The 24173-nt window shown below is 29.9% G+C and overlaps 2 protein-coding genes across 6 annotated transcripts; one reads left to right on the top strand and one right to left on the bottom strand.

The window, feature by feature from the left end:
- The first annotated feature begins 231 nt into the window (after positions 1-231).
- Asator (tau-tubulin kinase asator) lies at positions 232-14773 on the top strand. 5 transcript variants are annotated; one of them, XM_070297462.1, is made up of 15 exons: positions 232-250; positions 4385-4517; positions 4743-4890; positions 4988-5202; positions 5483-5752; positions 5847-5933; positions 6097-6366; positions 8671-8857; positions 8929-9263; positions 9404-9700; positions 9819-10076; positions 10164-10431; positions 10550-10927; positions 11817-12126; positions 12883-14773. In XM_070297462.1, the coding sequence occupies exons 1-15, from the start codon at positions 243-245 to the stop codon at positions 12935-12937; spliced, it is 3219 nt and encodes a 1072-aa protein (XP_070153563.1). In that variant the 5' UTR covers positions 232-242; the 3' UTR covers positions 12938-14773. The 5 variants fall into 5 exon arrangements, with proteins under 5 accessions (XP_070153563.1, XP_070153566.1, XP_070153564.1 ...); XM_070297465.1 differs by lacking the exon at positions 232-250 and adding an exon at positions 2928-3150; XM_070297463.1 differs by lacking the exon at positions 232-250 and adding an exon at positions 2928-3193.
- A 6109-nt stretch (positions 14774-20882) lies between these two features.
- Arl8 (ADP-ribosylation factor-like protein 8) lies at positions 20883-22936 on the bottom strand. The gene is made up of 3 exons (XM_070297067.1): positions 22649-22936; positions 21665-21981; positions 20883-21595 (listed from the first exon to the last, which is right to left on the bottom strand). The coding sequence occupies exons 1-3, from the start codon at positions 22769-22771 to the stop codon at positions 21475-21477; spliced, it is 561 nt and encodes a 186-aa protein (XP_070153168.1). The 5' UTR covers positions 22772-22936; the 3' UTR covers positions 20883-21474.
- Between the last annotated feature and the right edge of the window lie 1237 nt (positions 22937-24173).

Raw genomic sequence — 24173 nt, 5'->3', positions numbered from 1 at the left:
TGTCCGGCTTGATCACCATCGTCGAAAGTCGAAGTGAGTTTGCCATCAGCTGAACGTTAAAACGATATATTAAATTGTTTGCGAAATATACGCAAAAAATCTCATTTGGTCTCCTCGCACGGTTTTCTGTCTTTTTCTTTTTTTTTTTTTACGTCCGGCGACGGCACGTGGCATATATATTGCATTCCGTAAAACACATTGCCATTCTTATTATTTCAGTTCCGATTGTTTTCGTCAAAATCATGAGATGGTATGTATAAGAAGCATTTTCTAATTAACATAATAAAATGTGTGCTACCATTTCTTATTTTTATGTACGAATTTTATATGCTATCTTTGATGTTTGATTAAAAAACTTCTGCTATTTAATTTTATGTATATAATTGTGTATTAAATTTTATATATATTTTGTGTATATAACATTTTTTATATATAAATGTAATAATTAATTCACGCAAGAAATTGTGTATTGTCATAATTGTTTAGAGAAGCATGTGAGTTATGCAATATATATATATATCTTCTAAAGTGTATATTTTAAGTAGATAAATCATATGCTTTTGCCAGAACGTTAAAATTAATGGTTTTAAGATATTTTTAAAAATCATTTGTAGAATACTTAGATTTAATATTTTTTAAATAAAGGAAATGAAACGTATATTTCTCACAAGCTCTTCCAAATGATTGAAGAAAAGATTTAATAAAAATTTGTTTTGAAACAAAATTGTATGTGTGTGTGAATTGCTATTCCTAAAGATCATAAGCTGCTTATTATAATTTCCCTTTCTGTTTAATTGTCTTTTCTAGATAAAATCTAAATATAGCTGAATTAAAAGTCGCTTTTTGTATTTGCATGTTTTATTAAATTTGTAATTTTATTGGTAAAATTTTTGTACTCTCTATAATCTTCAATCATAGAGTTATCTATTTACAAATTGAAATGTTTTAATGAAAGTGTTATTGATATATAAAACAATATAAATAATTAAGAAATTTATAACTCTTAATACGTGCTATATATAATGATATAATTACAACCATCTATTTTAGTGTCGAGGTCTCTACCTATACAATTTGTATCTCATCTCTAAGACTATATATTCTATTATTGAAGACATTTCAACGGTGTGTGTGTGTGTGTGTGATTATGTATAGCATATCAAGCATGATATACTTTTTAAATCACAATACTATTGTTTATATATAATAAATTGATCACTTTACTCTTTTCCTCAATCTGTTTCTCGCTTTCTCTATGCATGCATAAGTGTATGCGTATGTATATAGTGTAATATATAGTAGTATTTATAAGATATTGCATTCATTGCGCGATAACATATATATATACATGTATAATGCACAATACAGTGTTCTTATAAAATATTACACACACGCACGCACAATCGCGGAAATATATATGTATATATATATATATAATTGCTATATATATCTTCACATAATCCAAATGATTAAACAATAACATCTATATTTATCGCTTGCTTATTTAGATTTAGCAATTATTAAAATATTCTATACGCGGAAATATTTGCAACGTTGTAGATTGTTAGTTCAAATAGAATGAGAATACAAAAATATAAGAAAAATGGAAAGAAGATGGAAAAGTTCTTTGGCGCAGAGAAAGATGCTACTCGGTGTATTATATACTGAGTGGGGTCGTTTAAAAATAGACGTTTAAACTTAAATTATGCCCTCTAGCGAAGGGAGTCGCGAATAAACGGTCAAAATTTTGTAAGCGCTTTATGTCTCATCGATATAACTAAAGGTTATTGTAACAAAAATCAAATGTATCGAATTGCACTTCCTTTTTTGTCAAATTATATGTAGCAGATAAAAATAATAAACAATCGAATCTTTCGCTAGAAATGATATTTGGTGGACATGCAAATGAAATATACGTATATTTTTACGTATATTTTAGTTATCTTATTGCACAAAAATTTCTTAACTCTTTAAAAGTAACAAAATACAGAAGCATATGCTGTGTTCAGTTCGAGTGATTCATTCCAACTTACAAGTTAATAAGTGCAAGGGAAAAATATATAATTCATATATGTATAATCAAATATAAATATATATAATTATATACAAAATCCATATATGTTTTCTTTCTCTTATATAATCTCTGTACGTATATATAGGAAAAAATAAGAATAATTGAAAAAGAGAGAATTAGAAGAAAAATGTTTGCATCGTTTATTTTTAGAAGTTTTGAAGAAGTGAGAAAAAAATGGCTCATGGATAATCATATATAAATTTATATATGGTTGTATATAATTTTCTAATTATTTTTCAATTATTCTTCTTATTTTTTTATAGAAATTATATAATTATATATATTTATATTTAATTACACATATATAAACTTTTTTTTCAAACACTTCTAACAATAAGTTTCTTTAATGCGTATAAATGATATTACGCATTATGATTAACACTCTACTAATGAACAATTAATTCAATTAAAAGTTTATTAATTCATTGGAAATGTATTATAAACCTATGGAATATTATAATTATCGCACCTGTGACTCATACGAGATTGTGAGCGGGGAATATGAACAGAAAAATCTCTCACGAGAATCATATTCTTTTCCACGAACCATGAAAGACGATATCGTATAATGTATTTATCTATCATACGGAATTTTGACGCATGTACACATGCTCACGCGCGCGCGATACGATAAAGAAGCGTAAAAAAGATCTATATAGAAGATAATAACCAATAATAAACGCGAAGGAGGACGACCCGCTGACGCGTGAGCGTGGACGCGGAAAAAGCGAGGGGAAGACCTACCTACCTGGGCGAAAAAGGAGAGTGAGACACACACTGGTACGAGAGAAATATAATCGATCGTTGCGCGCTGCGCACCCTCTACCGTCGATTTCAGGCATTACGACTCATGTGCGGTGCGAAATCGAAAAATATGGCCGTCCCACTGGCATTTGACGAGAACTTTTACGGCGGCCGTGAATACCCGGCCCTAGACGTGACGAGCGAGTGATTCAGCTGCAAAATAAGCTTCGAGATCTTCTGTCAAACGAACGGAAGGACGAAGAACGGAAGGTGGAAGGATGACAGTGACAGGATTGTGAAAGGAATTGTGCGCGAGAGCAGTCCTGACAAGAGTACGTCGGTGTAATATAAGCGGTGTCTCTAGCAGACGACATTGTTAGTAAAAAAAAAATTATACTATTATATTATATTTGGATCGGTGGAATCGAAAAGAGACAAAGAGAGAGAAAGAGAGAGAGAGAGAGTGTGGATATATGCGTGACGCGGATGAAATGCGCATTATTGCAATAAACGTGCCGCCGCAGTGCGGAAATTAATTTTGTTGTAATAAAAGGGGGCAGTTTTTTTTACATCATACAACTTGACGTCGATCATCGTGGGTCGCTGATCGAGAACAGAAATGCGAAAGAAAAAATCGAGAGTTCCATTCACACGTACGCGGGAACATATAATTAATTGTCATGATGTTATTCGTTAATCATCGTTAATCGGCGAATCGCTTAATCGACGATTAAAGAGAGAGCAATCGAATGAGCGATCGAAAGATCACTAGATATGAAAGTTCGCTTTGGGAACTGAACAACAAGGGATCAGCAACACTCTCACTTGCACGCAATCATGGCTGCCTAGCACAGGGCGCGACAAATTGACCAATTTTATGCGAAATGTCGCTACAAAATAAGAAACTTATCGTTCGAAATGTCTTTTGATAACTCGCGGAGATCGCCGGATAGACATCGAGCGGATCCAACTTTTTTCGATGATTATCCGCATCATATATAGGGTGTTAAAAAAAAGGGTCACATATTTGGACAGCAGGTAGTATTGATCAAAACAAGAGAAAAAAGTCTAATTAACATAGGTCCTACAATTAATATCTGAAGATACAGGCTATTTTTTTATTTGAGCTTTGTCCTTTTTTTATTGATTTCGTCACCTCTACAATGCAATAAACAAAAGAGTATTTACTAGTTTTGCTATAGTAACATTGGGTTTGTAGGTATGAGGTTTGTGTGTTCGAAAGAATATGTAATTCTCTGAGACGTAGAGGTGAAAAATGCATGACAATGAATGCAAACCATATAGAGCACCTTTTATAATGCTGACTGCAAAATTAGTAAGTTTTTGTTTACTGCATTATAGAAGTGACACAACCAATAAGAAAGGAACAAGGAACTCAAATAGAAAGATAGCCTGTATCTTCGAAGAAATTAATTGTAGGACTCATGTTAATTAGATTTTTTCTTGTTTTGATCAATATTGCCTGCTCTCAAAATATGTGATCCTTTTTTTTAACACTCTGTATACATATATATATTTATAATATGCTACTCTTGCATTTTCCAGGCCTACAAATTATTTAGAGGATTTGTTGCTGAGGAATGTAGGCGACGAAAGCACGGATCAAAATAATAATATAACTATGACGAGTGAGGATTTATTACAGCCCGGCCATGTGGTCAAAGAACGTTGGAAAGTTGTGAGTTTACTTCCATTTTTTATAAAGACTCTTTAATCTTAATATCGTATTTTTTCAGCTTTGACAAGATAAATCGACAATATTTTATTTGAAAGGATAAATATTTTGTAATAGATAAATATCTAGAGAAATATTTTTTATGTCAATATACACATAATTTTGTTGTGTTTAGCAGAAATACAAGCAAGCAAGACATATCAATAAACATATGTATTTTAAACATAGGTGAGAAAAATAGGTGGCGGTGGATTTGGCGAAATTTACGAAGGTCTTGATTTAATGACAAAGGAACAAGTAGCCCTTAAAGTTGAATCTGCGCGGCAGCCTAAACAAGTCTTAAAGATGGAAGTAGCTGTACTCAAGAAATTACAGGGTCAGTATGAAATTATTTTTGATTAATTTAGATTTTTATACAAAAATAAGATAAGTGTTTATTCTATTTTTTAAATTATTGCCTGAAACTATTTCAGGTAAAGATCACGTGTGTCGTTTTATCGGCTGTGGACGTAATGATCGATTTAATTATGTTGTGATGCAATTGCAAGGAAAGAATTTAGCAGAATTGCGTAGAGCGCAACCAAGAGGTGCTTTTTCGCTTTCTACTACATTACGTCTTGGTTTTCAAATTTTGAAAGCTATAGAAAGCATTCATCAAGTGGGATTTCTGCATAGAGACATTAAACCTGTACGTGTTTACATATGCACACATGAAGATATATGATGTTTTAATTGGTATATTTAAACAGTGAAAAAACTATTGATTTTGTTCGCTTCATAATCTCGTAAAAGGATAAAGTATTATGTATTGTGCAAACATTACATCACAAGATTTATATAGTGTATTAGATGGCATGTATTTTCTGTGAGTTACATACCGATTATAATTTATTTGACATATGATACATATTCTTTAGTGTAATGGTTATTATAATTTGAAAATAAAAATAGTAATACTTTGTTTACAGTCAAATTTTTCAATCGGCCGTCATCCTTACAACTCCAGGATAGTATATATGTTAGATTTTGGTCTAGCTCGACAATTTACAACTGGCACAGGAGAGGTGCGTCCGCCTCGTGCTGCTGCAGGATTTAGAGGAACCGTCCGATATGCGTCAGTCAATGCGCATAAAAATAAAGAGATGGGTCGACATGATGATCTGTGGTCATTATTTTATATGCTGGTCGAATTTGTTAACGGACAACTGCCATGGCGAAAAATAAAAGATAAAGAACAAGTAAGTCCAAGAAATTTCTACATAATTACCAGATGCATAAACAGTTTTGTACATAATTGGAAGTATCAATAAAGTGTAATATTTTTTTCTATAGGTGGGTCTCATGAAAGAGAAGTACGATCATCGATTGCTTCTAAAACATCTTCCATCGGATTTACGAGTTTTTTTAGAGCATATCCAGGTAAATATAATTGATAAATATTCCACGTACAACATACATACTCGATGTTACTTTAGAGTAATTAACTTTTTCTTTCATTTTTTGTCGAAAATCTTTATGATTTTTATGATATATGACAAGTTTTATTTTTGTAATAATAAAATATTTATAAACTTTTATATAGAATTTGGAATATGCAGATAAACCAGACTATGGTATGTTAGGTGGTCTGTTTGAACGATGTATGAAACGTAGAGGTGTAAAGCCAAATGATCCTTATGATTGGGAAAGACCATTAATAGCTAATGAAGGTTTATCAACTACTAGATCATTACCTACAGTAACTGTACCACCTGCGCTTACTACCGCTACTACTATCAACCAGCCTCCAATTACAAATGTGGATACAAACAACCAAGAGAACGTGGAGCCAGATAACAGGAAGGAGTTAGATGTAAAAAATATAAAAATCTTATATATTGTTAAACTTATATTAGATTGGTGCAAAAAGTTTGTTGTATTTCTTCAGATAGAAAACAACGTTTTCGTTTCTATTTGAAGAAATGAGATGATATTGTGTGTCGATATGAAACATATTTTATATTTACGTTATCTATATTTATGTTACTTGTGTTATTTTCTATTTATGTGCTTTATTAATTTTGCAAACTCCTACCATTTTCCAAAGTGAAAATGACAAAACCATCATTGAAGAAAAATGATGGAGAAATCATCATTGTTAAAAAATATTGTTCGAAATTGTAGTTAAATTAGCCAAAAAAACAGCTCTATTTGTTCAACAGAAAAAGAGTGTCCCTCTTGCATGATAATGTTTAGCCATATATAACTACAATGATCATCCATAAACTATAAAAACTTTAATTTCATTGCATTTATTTATCGAACTTTTCATCTACTGACTAATATTTGTTTAAACATTTTGATCAGTTTTTGAAAAACAAAAAGTTCATAAAACCAAGTTATGGAAAACAATGATAAGGAATTTATAAATTCTAAAAACACAAGAATTTATCAAACCTAATAACAATAAACAAAAACTTGTATTCTGATGAAAGTGTATTGAAATCAATAGTGACTATTTTGATTAATATAAATTAATTTTAAAATTATAATTTTATCTTTTCTATAAAAAATGTGATAAATACGACAAATCTTGCATCAACCTAATATATTTTAACTCAATATATTTCAAGTTTTGTTATAATCAAGCAGTTATTATACAGGATGTTCTATCAAAAGTGGCCATCCTCTTTTATATTTTAAACTAAAAGAGATAAACTATAACATATCAAATAAAGTGGTTTAAACTGAACTCTATTTTGAGCATAGTGGTTACTTCCAAGCTATCTGTGTTAACGAACGGAGAGATAATTTTTTTATAATAATGTAAATATTTTAACAAAAAAAGTTGTAGTGCTATTTGAAACGAATACAACGATATATGATATGAATGTAAATATTTTACATATTACACGAGTTTTATCAACTTGAAACGTCGCGGGCGACGACTATCTTTTCATTTTCGGTCCTGCAATATGGCCAACTTTAGATTGAACATTATGATCAAATGACAACATGACATATGTTAATTTCTAATGCACGAGTCAGAAATTGGCCATATTGCAGGGCAGAAAAGGGAAAGGTAGACGTCGCCTGCGATATTTCAAGTCAATAAAACTTGTATAATATGTATGATATTTACATTATATCATATATCATTGTATTCGTTTCAAACAATGCTACAACTTTTTTTTATGTCAAAATATTCACATTATTACAAAAAGATTATGCATATCTCTCCGTTTGTTAATACATAGCTTTTGGAAATAACCATTATGCTCACAATAGAGTCTAATTTGAACCATTTAATTTGATATATATTTGTTACGGTCTGTCTCTTTTAGTTTAAAAGATAAAAGGGAATGGCCACTTTTGGTGGGACATCCTATATGTACATATGCAATATATTTTTAAACATTTTTTTTAATTCTAATCTTACACTATTTGCTTTATATATGTATATATATATATATATATATATATATATATATATACATACATACATACATACATACATACATACATATATATACATATGTGCGTGCGCGCGCGCGCGTTGTGTTCCTTTTTTTTTAGTAGCACATATATACAGAGTGTCCAATAATAATCGTATCACTTCTCGTGTATAGGTAAAACTGATTAAACTGAGGAGAAAAGTCTTTTTTACCATTTTACAATTTTTGCAATAATTATTGAGAAATTAATTAAAAAAGATTGACCAATTCGCGCGAATATAAGCGCATAGTGAGAAGGCACAGGTCATTGATATGCGGTCGCTAGGACGCGAGAATCTAGCATTATGTACCGCTCATATGTAACCGTTGTCAATTGTAGAACGCTCTTTCTAAAGCTTCGTAGCCCAACGACCGCGTATTAATGGACGATCTCTTCTTGTTGAATACTTATACTTATGCGAATTGGCCGATCTTTTTTAATTAATTTCTCAATTATTATTGTGGAAATCGCAAAATGGTAAAGAATTTTTCTCCTCAGTTTCATCTGCTCTACCTGCACATGACGGTGATACGAAGGTTTGAACGTACGAATGAATCCGGACAATCTGTATATGTATGTATGTGCGCGCGCGCGCGTGTGTGTGTGTGTGTGTGTGTGTGTGATAAATCAATATATGTATATAATGTATTGATTTATTATAACACATATTTGTATATAACAGGCACAATTGGATTATGAAAGTATATACAGAAGAAATAGGCAACGTGGAATAGAAGGTTCTCCAGTGCCATTTGCAGCAGCTATCAGCAATCATGGTAGGGATAAAAATTGCAATGCCACGATACCAACGACCGATAACACGCATCAACAGGTCGCACAGCAGACTATGCCACCTCTACCAACCCAAGGTTTATATATAATTTATTTATATTGCAATAGTTATCTTCTATCACAAAGTAATTATTCGCGCACTTATCAGGATCGCCCAAAAAACGACGCGCCGTATCGATGGCAGTAGAATCTCAAATTCCCGCGCCAATAGAGAAACAGGTAGATAATGAAGGAGATGCATTGATGGCTTCCGCACGTTCCGCATCCGATGTTCCTCGACTTAAAACTGTGACGAATGCAACAGCACCGCTTAGGAAATCGGCGAGTGGTGTTACATTGCCTGCCACGCTTGCACGTTTGCGTATCGCCACTCCTGAAGGAACATCCGGCGAATTACCGAGTCCTCGCATACAAACAGAAGTCGACGCTTCCTATTGCTCTTATGATGTAACTAATACTAAATACATTGGAAATCAGAGTCCGGTAAATATATCCTCTAATCCTTATCCGATATAATAAATTCATGCGTTGCGCTACAGCTACTGACATTTCTCCGAACGATTATATATATATATATATATATATATATATATATATATATATATATACTTGAACGTTTTTAGGTAACTGAACAAAGAGAACCTCTCAGAAGAGAACCCAGAAGGAGAGCAGAAAACCGACAACAAGTAAGAGCCGGGCGTTCGGCAGTACGAGATTGTTCTATTACACAATTTGCACAAATAGACGACGATAATGTATCCGCCCTACAGCAAGTAACCAAAGGCGGCGGAGGATTGACTTTGGCTTCGCAATGGAAATCACAATTTGACGATTCTGAAGAGACTGATAACGAATGGAAGGGGGAAAATTTACAAAGCCCTGAACACAAAGGGACAAATGCCCCATCCATACCGCCACAGGTAAAAAGTTCTATTTGTGATAGAAAGATTAATAAATGCGAACGAAAGCGTAATAAATGTGCTATGAAAATGCTAGAATGTGAACTTTCAATGAGTCTATAAATAATTTAACATGCAGTCCACAGATATCGTCGAAAGCGTACAATTGGATACAAAACCTGTCGCGGCTCAATCAAATGCCTCGATGTGTCAACAATCTTTGATTCCCACAGCATTATCTAAAATAAGCGAAGATTCCCCGAAACCAGCAGCGCCACATAGATGTTTAAACATTGCGGGTATTGAAAAATATCCAGAACTTCAAGGTGCGCTTCCGCGAGCTTGGAGCGTTCCAGCTTTAGCGCCGCATGTTCGGGCTTATCTCGAAGCTCCATTGGTTTGTAACACATACACACATACATATTCTATATGATATATCATTGTGACAGCTTTTAAATGTATCTTAATTTCAATGTGCAAATAGGTTCAACAAGCAGCATTTGACGATTTGCTATATGAAGTTGATGTTATGAGGAATATCGCCACTCGATATGACGAGCCGAAACAGACTGTATCAGTCAGAAGAACTAGTCTACCAGCAGTAGCTTTCTCTCTTTCTGACACAATGTTCAACGCTCACAAAGGGGAAGAAGAGGAAGAAGCAGTAGCAGGAAGATTGGAAATCAGAGTGGTGGATGCAACTGGCGGTGCTACAATTGTACAAACCAGTGCTGACAGGGAACCATTACAAAGTATGTATAACCAATCGTACTTTCTCACGAATTTTTTATTGCTATTTATCGATTAATGAATCAGCATGTTTATCAATGTCACTTTGCACTTATAGATATGCTTTACCTGAATTTGTAGAAAAATTAGCGAACGGTATGGCAGGTAGCCCAGCTAGTCCTAATCCGGGACCGGAAGAACCATCGATATATTACGACGCTACCGAGAATCGACCAACTGCAAATGTCAGTTTGCAAAAAGAATCAACTAGCGTCACTACTGCCTCGACCACTGTACAAAATGCAATGCCGCTTCGTGATAATAAGGACAATAAAGAGAAGGAAATATGTAATAGGACGTATATCGCTCACAGTAAAATACCGATTCCCGTTAAGAGTCCAAGATGTTCGTTATCTGAGTCAACACCCGAAACTAATACTCCGAATATCAAGGCGGGAACTGGAAGTGACATAGAAAAACTACCAGTTTCTATGACCGCAACTAAGGAAAAAGAAAATAGTTAGTAAAATTATTATGACATAACAAATTTATTATATTAGAAACAAATTCTTATATGATACTTCAATACGATATTTGTAGCTGTATTTATGATTGTCTATAATATGTATAGATTGTGATAAAAATTGGCATGTCGTTTTTAAAAGTCAGTTTTAAAAGTATATAATAAGCAATATTTTAGTGGATATTCGTTGAAAAAGCGATACTTCAAATGCTTTAATTTATTATGTAGGAATTTCTATTTCCAAAAATTTTAAAGATTCTTTTTATTTACATAATTATATCATTGTTATCTTTAAAAGAAAGATTTTGTGAAATATTAATATGTATATATCCTCACAGAGAGCAACAAAAGAGTTTGTTGTGTCCTAAGACAGGATTTTATCTAGACACAATAATCATAGTAGAAAATAATTTTTCAAATGTTACTTTCTACAATGTTTCCAAAAACGTTTGTTTTATATCAATTGGATTTCCAAATTTTTTCGTGTTATAACATTCTCTTTCAGAACAAGAATATTAATCTCTCATAACTGTACAAAATAATATGTAACAATGCTATGCACAAATATTATATAACAATAAAACATACACCCCAAAAAAGGATTTAAGGATTTATCTATAATTTAAAGGATTCATCTATAATACAGAATATTTTTGAACAACAAAATGAAATCACAGCTTTTATCGAAAATTTATAATATATATTTAAAAAAAGATGAGACACACTATCCTTATACATGTGAAATATATTAAATAATATGTATAGTTCCTCGCGCATCATACTAATGTTCGCAAATTTTAACAGTCAGAGATAAACTATTAACAGCATATTTCCATCACATGCCATTATCTGACGCTAGACCAATCATATCATCTTTAACTTCAGCCAGTTCTGCCGAAGATGAAAATTTAACTGGATGCACGCCTGCTCTGCGCCGCCGAAGACAGAGTGAAAAGTATGTGACAGATGCTAGTCAGCTGAATCTGCAATTCCAAAGACCACAACATAGAACTAGACCACAATCTGAGATATTGCCAAGACTTTCTCCCAGAGGAGTACCCTCGCATCTTTTACGGGAACCAGATAAAAAGTCCGAGGAAAGCAGTGAAAGTGACAGCAGCGGACCGCCAAAATCCGCTCAACCACCACCACCGCCTACATCATTGCCACCTCATATAGCAGAAAATAATGCTAGGTATGATTATTACAAATATGTATATCTCTCTGATCTATATAATCTATATAGCAGGGTGTCTACTCCCTAAAAAGATGTGGGATTTTCAATAATTTCTTTTGTATTTAGAAAAATCAGGGAGTTCTCATGAAATTTTATTGGGACTTAGGTTTTTTTTTTTTTTTTTAATTCTCTGATAATTTTGCTCTTAAATGTAAGCAGTCGGTAATCCACCGATAAGTCAAATTGTGAATTATGTGTTTAAAATATATTACAAATATATATCTATCCATGTTTATACATTTTCAATGTCTTAACAAAATATTGGATAACATAGTACATATGCTTTATTGTAATTTCCAATGATAAAAAAATGAAAATCTTTGTCTTACGAAAGTTATTCAATTTTTTTCAGTATATTTGCAATTCTAATATCTGAAACTTAAGTGGCTCTGTATCTTTCCTTATGAGAGAAAAGCTTTAGAAAATGGATACAACAAAAAAAAAAACTTATTTTAGAAAGTTGTGTCAAAATATCTTTAAAATATTCGCTTTACATGGAATTTTGACTAAAAATATCTGAAAGATTAGGGAATTTTCAGGAATTTTTTTACAAAATTTGAATAGACACCCTGATATAGTTAAAAGTTTGACATATATTATTTCCTCAGTTTCAAATACTAAATTCTACATCACTTCTTAAAAACAAAATGATGTAACAATATATACGTAATCTTCTTTTTTTTATCTATAAATGAAAATTTTCTGTAATTATAGATGCCGCCGTTATTGGCCCATACCAGATCCAACAATTGCTAGCAGAGAATCGTGAGATTTGGTATTCAAAATGTCAAATAGTCTCAGTTTGTGTTAGGATTGAGGAGATTTTACTGCTCAACCAACTAAGAATGTGATATCACTTGAGGCAACGGAAATGCGCAATCTTTCTCCGATTAATACGTCATCGGGTACATAAAAATTTTTGCGAAAATTCATATCTGCATATCTACAGAGATAAAAAACATTTGCTATTCATTTAGTATGTGAAAATGTAGTTATCTGTGAATGCAGATTAATTAATAATGCTGCTTTAATTAACTATTAAAGTTCTTGAGCGGATTTTTCAAATAAAAAAATCTTTCTATAAATAATCGATTTTGGAACACGCGCTCAATAAGTTTCAGTAAATTGAATAAAAGTATATGTGAGATTGCTTACAATGTACAAACAGTACAACAATCTAGTGATTTAAATAGTCACTTTTTAAGGACTATATTTTTTCTTTAGTTATACACTTGCCGCAGTTTATGTTACAGTACCAACATATCCATCCAGTATCATTAAATTTATATGATATTATATATTTTCTGTTCGTGTGTATACGTGCGTGCATGTGTATGTGTATATGTTGTGTGTAAATGGATTTTGCATAATTTTGTTCATGCTTATTGTACATATATATTACCAGAACTCGATGCTTTTATCTGAATTTTCTTTGCACAGAAATATGTCGAATGCACTTATATCTATATAATATTTTACCTATATTAAAATTTTCTAGACAAGTTTTATAAAATTTAGAATTTTATTCTAATGTGTGTGTATGTGAGAGATAATCACAAAAAAATAGCATAACATTTTTATGTTATAATGATACAATTATTATGACAACTACATTATACATTAAAATATATTTTATTTGTTAATAATATGAATAATTTATCTCAAAAAAGAATGAATGATAATGATAATTTCATTAAAATTTTACTCACACAATACACACAAGATTCGTAAATATGCTTTAAATTATTAATAATTTAGAATTGCTACTTACAATGAGCAAAAATCACATGAATATGTTTTAAAGATAATAGAAAAAAATATAGGAATAATAGATATTATTTAGCATTGCAGAAGAAAAAGAGGAGTTTAATGTGTAAAGAAGACACAGCTCTAGCATAATTATCAAATTCAGTCCAGATATACTAGTCTCCTTAATAACCCATTATTAAGGTCAACAAAATGAAATTTTCGCATATATATATATGCAGGATCTTCCATTAAGATTTTTTTTTAAATTCCTTGGCAACTTGGAATAAAGCTTACCTTCTTGAAGATGTCAAGAAAAATCGTTTATTAAAACTTTTCAATTTTTGCATTATATATCTTTATTATTCAGCCTTAAATCTAAATTTCACATTTAAAATTAAATTTAAAAAAATGTAGGTTTGTTATCTATTTCGCCTCTGTTGGAATTTAATTTATCAAAAATTCTGTATTCTTTTTCAATTGTTTATAACTTGAAAATTATTGGTGATTCCACATTTCAAGAAAAAAATCGACTCCAAATTAGTTGAAGAATCTTTCATTGAAAGAACTTCCGCTTCTGGAATATCCTGTTAATACATATATGTATATGTACGCGCCATGCGCATTTCGTCCATACATCTATATACATATATGTATACATATACATGCTCTTAGCTTTGTTCTACTATATTTCATTTATAGATTTTAGGCACTGCATTTTTCTTTTCTCTTCACGAAAATTTTACGACGATCTTTAATGAACTATAAATAATTAAAAAATCAGAATTTTTTTGCAATGTTACTTTAAAAGTAAAAGTATAAACAAACAATAATGTTGTGTTTACTACAAATAAATATAATCGCTCAATATAATCTTAATTTAAAGATTAAAAGTATTTAAATTTATTACTATATAAATTGTACATACATATTTACATACAAAATTATAAATATATATATATATATATAATATATATATATAATCTCGCATGTGTGTTATGTAATACAATAATAATCCTAAGTATTTTTAATCTTTAAATTAAAACTGTACTGAGCGATTATATTTATATCAACAGTAAAGAACTTTATTATATATTTATATTTTTAAAGTAAACATTTATAAAAAAAAGTTTGTTATTAATTTATTAATTAGTTTTATATATAATTAATATAGATTTCTATAAAATTATATTAATTATACATCGTTGAAGATGTTACTTTATAAAAGTTACTAATTTTACAAAGTAACTCATCGTTACCATTACTCAAAAAACGAGTTGTTACAATTTTCATTACTTTTAATGATATTACAAGACCAAATTATATATAATATATATACACATATATAAAATTTACATTTGTTTATGTTAAAATATATCAACAAACTGATATAATTTCGATATGGAAATTGTTAACGAGATAAAGTATGTATAATAATTCTGATACACTAATTTAGAATATTAATATCTTTATTTGAAAAAACTTATTTCAAAAACATCGTAAGAAAATCTTTTTTTCTTAAGATGTTCACAAACTCTGTAAGTAAATAAAAAAAAGGTATTTTTTTAGTTTTTTTTTTCTCCTATATTCAATATAGTTACAATCGGTTTTTTTTGTACTTCTAACTTCATGCAATTTCAAATATGATACGCTAACGAGTGGTATGATACGCTTTACGAGTCAAATTCGTTTTTAATTTATTTTAAAATCCATTTCAAAAATTGTTTTAATAATTTTTAACACGTGCAAAAGTTGATAAAAATTATATGATCTGGTTTAAAATAAAAGTCGTTAATTTTTATTGAGATTGTTCATTAATTTTTAATAGAATTTAGTATATCTTTGTTGGCGTAGAACTCATAGCCGCATAAATTTGGAAAATAATGATAAAAGTAATTCTTGAATGCGTTACTCTAGTTATCGAAAAATATAATAAATAAGTTATTTATTTCGTTACAGACGAAATTTGTAATGCCATTATCGTTACAGTTATCGAAAAAAGTAATTAAACAGTGTTACAAGTAACGCTTTATTTCTAACTCTGCAATTACACATACACATACACGCAAAATATATATATCTATACATCTGTGCGTGTTGTGTGTAATTAATATAATAAAAACCTTAAATATTTTTAATCTTTAAATTAAAATTATACTGAACATAACAATTATTCGAGTAAAAATCTTGAATATTCAATGTTCTGGAAGCAAATTCGCGAAAAAGATTCTTTGATTTTTTAAATTATTTAGCTTAAAAATAAAAACCGTCATAAAATTTTTATGAAGGAAAATATATTCGCTAAAAAACTTGTCAAAAATCGATAAATGAGAAATGCAGAGAAAATTTGGAAAATATTGCACGTATATGCACATATACGTATAGGCAAAAATTGAAAGAATGTGTGTGCGTGTCAAAAACATTTTAAATAGAAACTTTCAAATAACGTTTGTACCAAACACAATTTCCTTTAGCAGCGTATAATATAATATAATACGTGCGTGTGCGTGCATGTGTATATTCATACGCGCACACGTATGTATATATACATATGTATATGTATGCGTGTATGTGTGTGTATATATATTTATATTTATATGACATATATAATATGTGTATATGTATGCATACGCATTTCAAGATAGTACAGAATACCACAGTAATGTATAAAGAAAGAAATAATCGGTCAAGCAAGACATAATTATGGCAAACATTTAAACATTTTTCTATTTTACTTCTCTGCACATAATATATAACAAGAGATCGATCTAAGCTTTGCGAGTTTTCTTATATAAACGAATTTTGAGTGAAGTCTAGTGATGCATAAGGCTAGTCAAAATAGAATAATTTATAATATGCTATTGTTAAATTCAATTTTAAATATGGAGTTATATATAGGCTGTCCCCAATTTAAATGGCAAAATTTCAAGAGCGTGTAGGGGACCGAAAAACTAAGATATAAGAAGTCCTTTAGAAGATTGCTCGTTTTTGCTCCATTTTAGAGAAAATCGCAAAAATTCAATCTCTCATTGTCAGTTGCTCTCTTAAGTTGATTGGCACCGAATAAACTTTCTGCTTCAAGGTTTCTTACATATGTAAACACTTGATGTTATCCTTTACAGTGCAAATCAATTCAAGAGAGCAATTAAGAGACCGAATCATAGATGTAGTGCACCAAATATCACTAGAATAATGTTTAGCTGCAATTAATGAGGTCGATGCTAGATGTAATGTTTGCATTGCTGCAAGAGGGCAACATTTTAAACAATATCTGCATTAAATAGATGATAAATAAATAAGTAAAAAAACGAAATTTTTTTTTTTTTTTTTTTTTTTGTGATTTTCTCCAAAATGGAGCAAAAACGAGCAAACCTCTAAAGAACTTTCTGTTTTCTGCCCTTTTCGGTCCCCTACACGCTCCTGAAGTTTTGTCATTTAAATTGGGGACACCCTGTATATATATATATATATACATATTACTTTGTATAAAATAGGAAGATTATGTGTAATGATTAATATAAAATCAAATATATATAAAATATAGCTCGGTGTTGGCAAAAAGAAATGAACATGTAGTATAATTTCTTATAAAAAATATGTCGATTATTTTCTTAGTAAATATGACGAAACAGCAAGTAATAATTTTCCTTGAAATTTTTATCGAGGGGAAATTGAATCCAAGGTTCACGAAAAATAACTATGCCACTTTTATCGCCAATACTGACCACCCTAAATAATAATTAATAAATTTTTCATCGTTTTCTTCGAAAGAACATAACACGCAACAGAAGAGATTGTATTAATAGGATCTTTATTATCGATCTTATTATCGCTTATTAATCATGCAGCAATATCTTCGTGTAAATGTATACGAAGTACGGATACACGACGTAGATTAAATATAGATAAAAAGATCAAAATTGGTGAATTTTACGATATTATTAATGATAGTATTATTGTATACAAAGTCAAATATATATAAAGAAGTGTATCTTATTCATGCAAATATAACAGATATATGATTGTAAGATATTATTCAATATGCATGTATAATTGAATTCAAAGTTTTCGCTTTTTTCAAAAGAAAAAAGATAGAAGAAAAAGCACGTATAGTATCGTCTTTTCAAATTTATGTAAATAAATGGCATGTATGCATATATGTATATGTATAAATATAGTTTATAATAAATGCATATATACACATATGCATATAGATACATATATACTGTATTTTATGGGTATTCAAATATAAATATACAATAATTAAACGCGCGCAGAAAATTATGATAAATGTTTAACAAATTTGAAAGATTTTAACTCATTCAAGTCCATGGTTTTACTGCAAAAATTCTGAATGAAAGTTTCTTCTTTTGACTTACATACAATATAATTTAAAATACACTTTGAAATATATATAAAAGTTACAAAGATTTTTAAAAGACTAAAAGATAAATGCTATGAGAGCAATTGCTATCTTTTTATGCAATAGCAAATGAACAAACGCTACATTAATTAAAATTGCAACTGGACTTTAATGGGTTAATTTGAAGCTGACATAATAACAGATGTAATCGATATGAAGACAGATTATAGTATACAGAATACCAACATACTGAAAAATATTTGAAAGAGACATGACACATACATGCTTTAAAAGTTTAAAATCAACTTTTAGTAAAAATTATATGAGTTAACTTATTACAACCAAGAGCTCATTTTTCAATATTAAATATTGATTAAGTGTTATAATTTCAAAAGTTTGCTGAGAGGTAAAGTCTATTTGAAATTAACTAATTAAATGTATATTGTTCACTTATATTATGTTTTCATGAATCTTAAATATATAATAAAAATTTATAATAAAAGTTTATATTTTTGTTTGTCTTTAATTTAAAGATATTCATTTTCTTGGAGTTATTTTTAGTTTTTAAAAACATTGATATTAAATTTTAAAAAATTTATAATTTTTTTAATATTTCCTGCTTATGGACTTTCTGCGTATATGAACTCTTAAAAAAAATGATAATGTGGCAGTGTTCTTAATCGAGAATTTGATAAACAAAATTATTTTCAAATTCTATAAAGAATATTATTCTATTATATTTTCACATTTATTTATTTATTTTTCCAACATTCTCCCCCTCCCCTTCCCTTTCCTTTATCTCTTATATATACTCCTTCTCTCTTTACAATATTTTATATAAAATTATTTCTTTTCTTTCAGTGTGTATTCTACTATGATACTTGATCTTCGAATTTTATGCCATAAATGTCATTGTACGTATATGAACATATATTTTCTGTCTCTGACAGATAGAAAAGTATGATTCCATCCATAATTTTGTATTATAACATACGCATTATGAAATAGAGGACATGATATCATTTCTATCTTTACAATGTATATGTATCTGCAAGTCGTTATGACGAGACCTCGAAAAGAAATTTCTTTTTGTCATATATATACGTATATAACAAAAAAAACTCTTATATATGTAACGAATCTTTTTAGTAAATTTAATATATATTATTATGTGACTACTTTATTAAGAGTGAGTCACATGTGTAGTTAATAAATATAACAAAAGTTGGCTGTAACGAACACCGCTAGAAAATGAAATATTGTATCGCCATATAAACGAGATTCAATATAGCTGAAACTTCAGCGTAATTTGGATTTAAAACTTGTCCCTTCTGTATATATAGTTCATTTTATTTCTGTCTTTTAAAAAAATGCATATTTTGAATTGAATCATACATTTAGATTATATCACAATAACAATATATCAAAATGATTTAATAACATATACAATACGTAAAATAGCTCTTCTCAATGACATAATTTTATAAACAAAGAGTTAATCGACCTGATTTATTTGAAAATAATGATTCATATTGTTTTAAGCAATTTGAATCAAACTTGAATCGCATAGAAAATTGAATTACGAAAAATTAATTATTAATTTAGTGTATTTTGTGTGCGCATGTAACACTTCATATGTAGAAATAGAAAGAAATGAATGAAAAGAAACCAATTCCTTAGAATAAATCACAAAAAATATGCAAAAATTTGTTTCTTGGTATTTCAGCAAAGTAAATAAATTCTATTTACTTTAATACAATCAACTCTCATAGACGACCTTACAGCAGAGTTACTTGCAATGTTTTCTAAACTATCTTTCAAGTTACCTTATGTTCTTCTTTTTTTAAATTTTTTTAAATAGCTTTATATTAAATCATGTTTAGTATCCTCTATATAATTTTAGTGTTTATGAACAGGACATCTATTCAAATCTTATAAAAAAATTCCGTAATCTTGTAGGTATCTTTGTTCAAAATTCTAGATAAAGAGAATATTTTAAAAATCTTTTTGGTGCAACTTTTTCAAAATAAAGTCCATTGCATGCATTCTCTAATGTTTTTCACTGATATGAAGGAAAAACACAGAGATCTCTTAAATTTCAAGTGATAGATTTGTGTAAATGTACTGAAAAAAACTGAATAAATTAAGATAAGCATTTCTTATTTGTACAGTTTTCACTTTTTATCACTAAAAATTATAATAAAGCATATGTACTGTTTTGTTAAGACATAGAATATATAAACAGAGATAGATATATATTTACAATATATGTTAAACACATAATTCACTTGGCTTGTTGACTGTTTGCGATATGAAAGCAAAATTATCAGAGAATTTTTTTTAAATTCCTTGAATCCCAATAAAATTCCACGAGAATTCCCTAATTTTTCCAGGTACAAAAAATCCCTGAGAATTCCAGGGTTTCCATGTTTTTCCAAGAAATAGACATCCTGCTGAAATTTATTTGACGAATATTTCTATTCTAAAATCTGCTACATCCATAATTTTGCATAAGCTATGTATGAGAATAGTATGGATTTAGGATTATCTTTCTCGAAGTGGAAAGAAATCAAAGTAATGTTTGCAATACATTGTTTTTATTTGTTATTAAAGTTTTTCGAGGTGTATTAGAGTTTTATAATAATCAATAGTGATATCTTTGCGCATTTCATATAATAGCTACCATTTCTCTAATTTATACATAAAGTGCTTGGTATCTTTTGAGAATACAAGAAATCAGAGTACCGACATCTAGACTATAATATCACAATAATTAACTGCAATTATGTTAATATTATTTCAGCTTTACAATAGCAGCAATCATACAAAATACAGAGATACTAATTAGTTTTAACTGTTATTATTGGAATATATTTTTGGGCTTACCTAAGAACGAAAATATAAAAAATTGTCCCTTATTACTAATGTGCTCGTGGGAATTGAGTGCCTTATGGTATAAATCACACGAGCATATTCTTAGCATACAAGCACAATATTTTTTTTTTGTTTTTGTTAATTTTATCATGATATTTGCACTATCCAACTTAGATCAGCTAAAGCTCAAGTAGTTTTCTACAATAATGACACAGTTTTGAACAAAATTTGCCCAATACTCTCATTTTACAATTGATCCCAATACTATTATCAGTATCAAAGATTCGTCGCGATACTAACAAATAGGATATTTTCAAAGAGTATTAACGAACACCACTTTTCGAATGCGCTATGAGCCACTGTAACGTAATATCAATATTGTCTTTTTCTTTACACGAAATACTGTAGCAGCAAATCTCGCGATCTTGAATCGCAGATAGATTCCTAAAACATATGTATCGTCACATATATATATCCATAAACATGTTCACAGAATATTAATACGCAACTCACATTCTTTCTATGAGTCCATTCTCATCCAATGCATGAGGTAGATCCCTTTTATTGCCCAAAACCAATACTGGTATTCCAGACAATTGTGGTTTATCCAGTAAATTATGCAATTCATTACGGCTTGCCTCTATTTTCTCTGAATCAGCTGCATCTACCATATAAACTATGGCATTTACTCCTCTGCAATATCTTTCCCACATAGATCTAAACCTTGGTTGACCACCAATGTCCCACACTTTTATAGTGACATTGCCTTTGGTTATTTTACGCATATTAAAGCCTACAGTCGGAATCATATCTTCACTAAATTGCCCCGACTAAATATACAAAAGAAAAGAATTGTTTTGATTTGTTATTCAAATTTGAGAGAACGATAATACATATAATTATTATAAATTCCAATATATAACATGATTACAATAATTTTTGTATGATATTTGTCGGATATTAATATTATATTACTAACAAGTATATTCAAGTTTTGCAAATTAATTTATTTTTTAATTTATCGGTAAAAAAATTAATTGTATGCAATATAAAATTAACTTATTAGTAACAAAACAAAACAACTTGAGTTAAAATTGTTTACATATTCGTATTATCATTGCAGAAAAAATAAAACGATAAAAAGATGATACAGAAAAAAAGAAAAAAAAGTAAAACGTTAGAAAAAAAGAGAAGAAAAAATGAAAAATAAGCAGCAACACTTTAATAATTATTACAGTCGATCATAATTTCGAACGTAGCATTAAATCGCTTAACACTAAGGGCGTATGCGAAGACGATTTACATTAATAGCGATAGAGTTATTCCGAAGAGATTATTGAATATAACCCCCAATATATAAGAAATTGATTTGTCAAATTGTTTTCTTGATTTTCACTCGTTTTGTTTCGATATTAACTGCAAACAGCATTCTGATACCTGACATCTGTGGAAATGACTTCGCACGAGATAAATAGAACAAATCCATGACTCACGTACCGCTATGACATTCACGAAAGTAGTTTTTCCACTATATTGCAGACCAACAAGAGTGAGTTCCATCTCTTCCTTCCAGAAGAGAGACTTGAACCAATCCAAGATTCGATTAATAAGGGCCAACATGTTGAATTCCGTGCGATCAAACCCAGCTCCGTTGGAAGAGGTTAAAGTGGAAACTCCTTCAAAATACCGACCGCTCGAACTTTTTGACGTATAGGTCTCGCTACATCCGCCGTCTCTACCAGGCTACGTCTGACGTTAGTCGTTAGTCACCGACGAGATACTCTACTATAAAAGATCGTTATGCACTAGCGCCCTCTCAGTAATATCAGAGAGAACCCTGAGAGCGGTCATCCCAGCGTTTTTCGTACGATAACTTTCGGTCCCGTCACCGACTATATACTATTAAAAAATCGGAAATAAGTTGGCGCTGGAAGTTCATATTTTTAAATAATTAATAGCTCAAACGATTGCTCCTTAATTGCTCCGTCAGAATCCACATTTGCTCCCTTTTTAAAATTAATAGTTTTTGAAATATTTACAAAAAACGTAAAATTTATCATTTTCACTCAAAAACATATTTCCAATAGTTTTCTGCTGGATATAATTTTCAACTATATCCAGCATGAAACGATTGCTCCTTAATTGCTCCATATTGCTCCATCATTATTTTCATGATTTATTGCATTTTTTATCGAAAATTAACAAATTAATCATTTCCCAAGCGACGCCGTCGCCACCTATCGGCCGCCTATCAAAACTATATGGTTCAGCAGCCAACGGCAAGAATATTCAAACATAATATAACAGCTCTATTGTTTACAACTATATCTCAAAGAGTTTAATCAACGTTTCTTATTGATTTTTTGGTAAAATAATTGCACGTTGCTTGCTCTATTATGATATTCGCGATCGCTCCACTTGTATAACATCGCACAATTAATCTTTTTATGATATATATTAGCAAAAAAAATCAATCATTTTCTTGTAAAAACATATTTTCCGTAGTCTACTGCAAATATATCCAACATAAAACGATTGCTCCTTAATTGCTTCATATTTAAGATTGTCTTAAGCCCGTATCAGACTACGCATTGAAGATTGAGATTCAAGATTCAAGATTGAAATTTGACCAATTAGAACAAAAAAAATTTAATCCTTTTTGTTCTGATTAGTCAAATTTCAATGTTTACTCTTCAATCTTTCATTTTCAATGCGTGGTCTGATACGGGCTTTAAGTGTGGTCTTGGCTCGTCGTTTTACCCGTAAATGCTTTTTAAGCTTGTATCTGACTACGTATTGGAAATTGAAATTTGACCAATCAGAACAAAAAAATTTTAATTCCTTTTGTTCTGATTAGTCAAATTTCAATCATTAATTTTCAATTTTCAATGCGTAGTCTGATATGGGCATAATGACGAGTGAAGATTACACTTAGAGCTCGTATCAGACTACGTTGAAAATGAAAGATTGAAGATTAAAGACTGGAACTTGACTAATCAGAACAAAAAAAGATCAAAATTTC

The sequence above is a fragment of the Polyergus mexicanus genome, unplaced genomic scaffold (genome assembly GCF_030449975.1).
Source record: "Polyergus mexicanus isolate NDT 795.1 unplaced genomic scaffold, iyPolMexi1.0 SCAF_6, whole genome shotgun sequence".
Lineage (NCBI taxonomy): Eukaryota > Metazoa > Arthropoda > Insecta > Hymenoptera > Formicidae > Polyergus > Polyergus mexicanus.
This window is presented reverse-complemented; position numbering and strand designations above follow the sequence as displayed.

Excerpts from the sequence above, each read along its gene's own strand:
- Arl8 (XM_070297067.1), bottom strand. The coding sequence starts at position 22,771 with ATGTTGGCCCTTATTAATCGAATCTTGGATTGGTTCAAGTCTCTCTTC. Across the intron at positions 21,982-22,648 it reads CTTTCGTGAATGTCATAGCG|TCGGGGCAATTTAGTGAAGA; the intron begins GTACGTGAGTCA and ends TTGTATATTTAG. Across the intron at positions 21,596-21,664 it reads AATGGACTCATAGAAAGAAT|GAATCTATCTGCGATTCAAG; the intron begins GTGAGTTGCGTA and ends CATATGTTTTAG.
- Asator (XM_070297462.1), top strand. Across the intron at positions 9,701-9,818 it reads CCCCATCCATACCGCCACAG|TCCACAGATATCGTCGAAAG; the intron begins GTAAAAAGTTCT and ends TTTAACATGCAG. Across the intron at positions 12,127-12,882 it reads ATAGCAGAAAATAATGCTAG|ATGCCGCCGTTATTGGCCCA; the intron begins GTATGATTATTA and ends CTGTAATTATAG.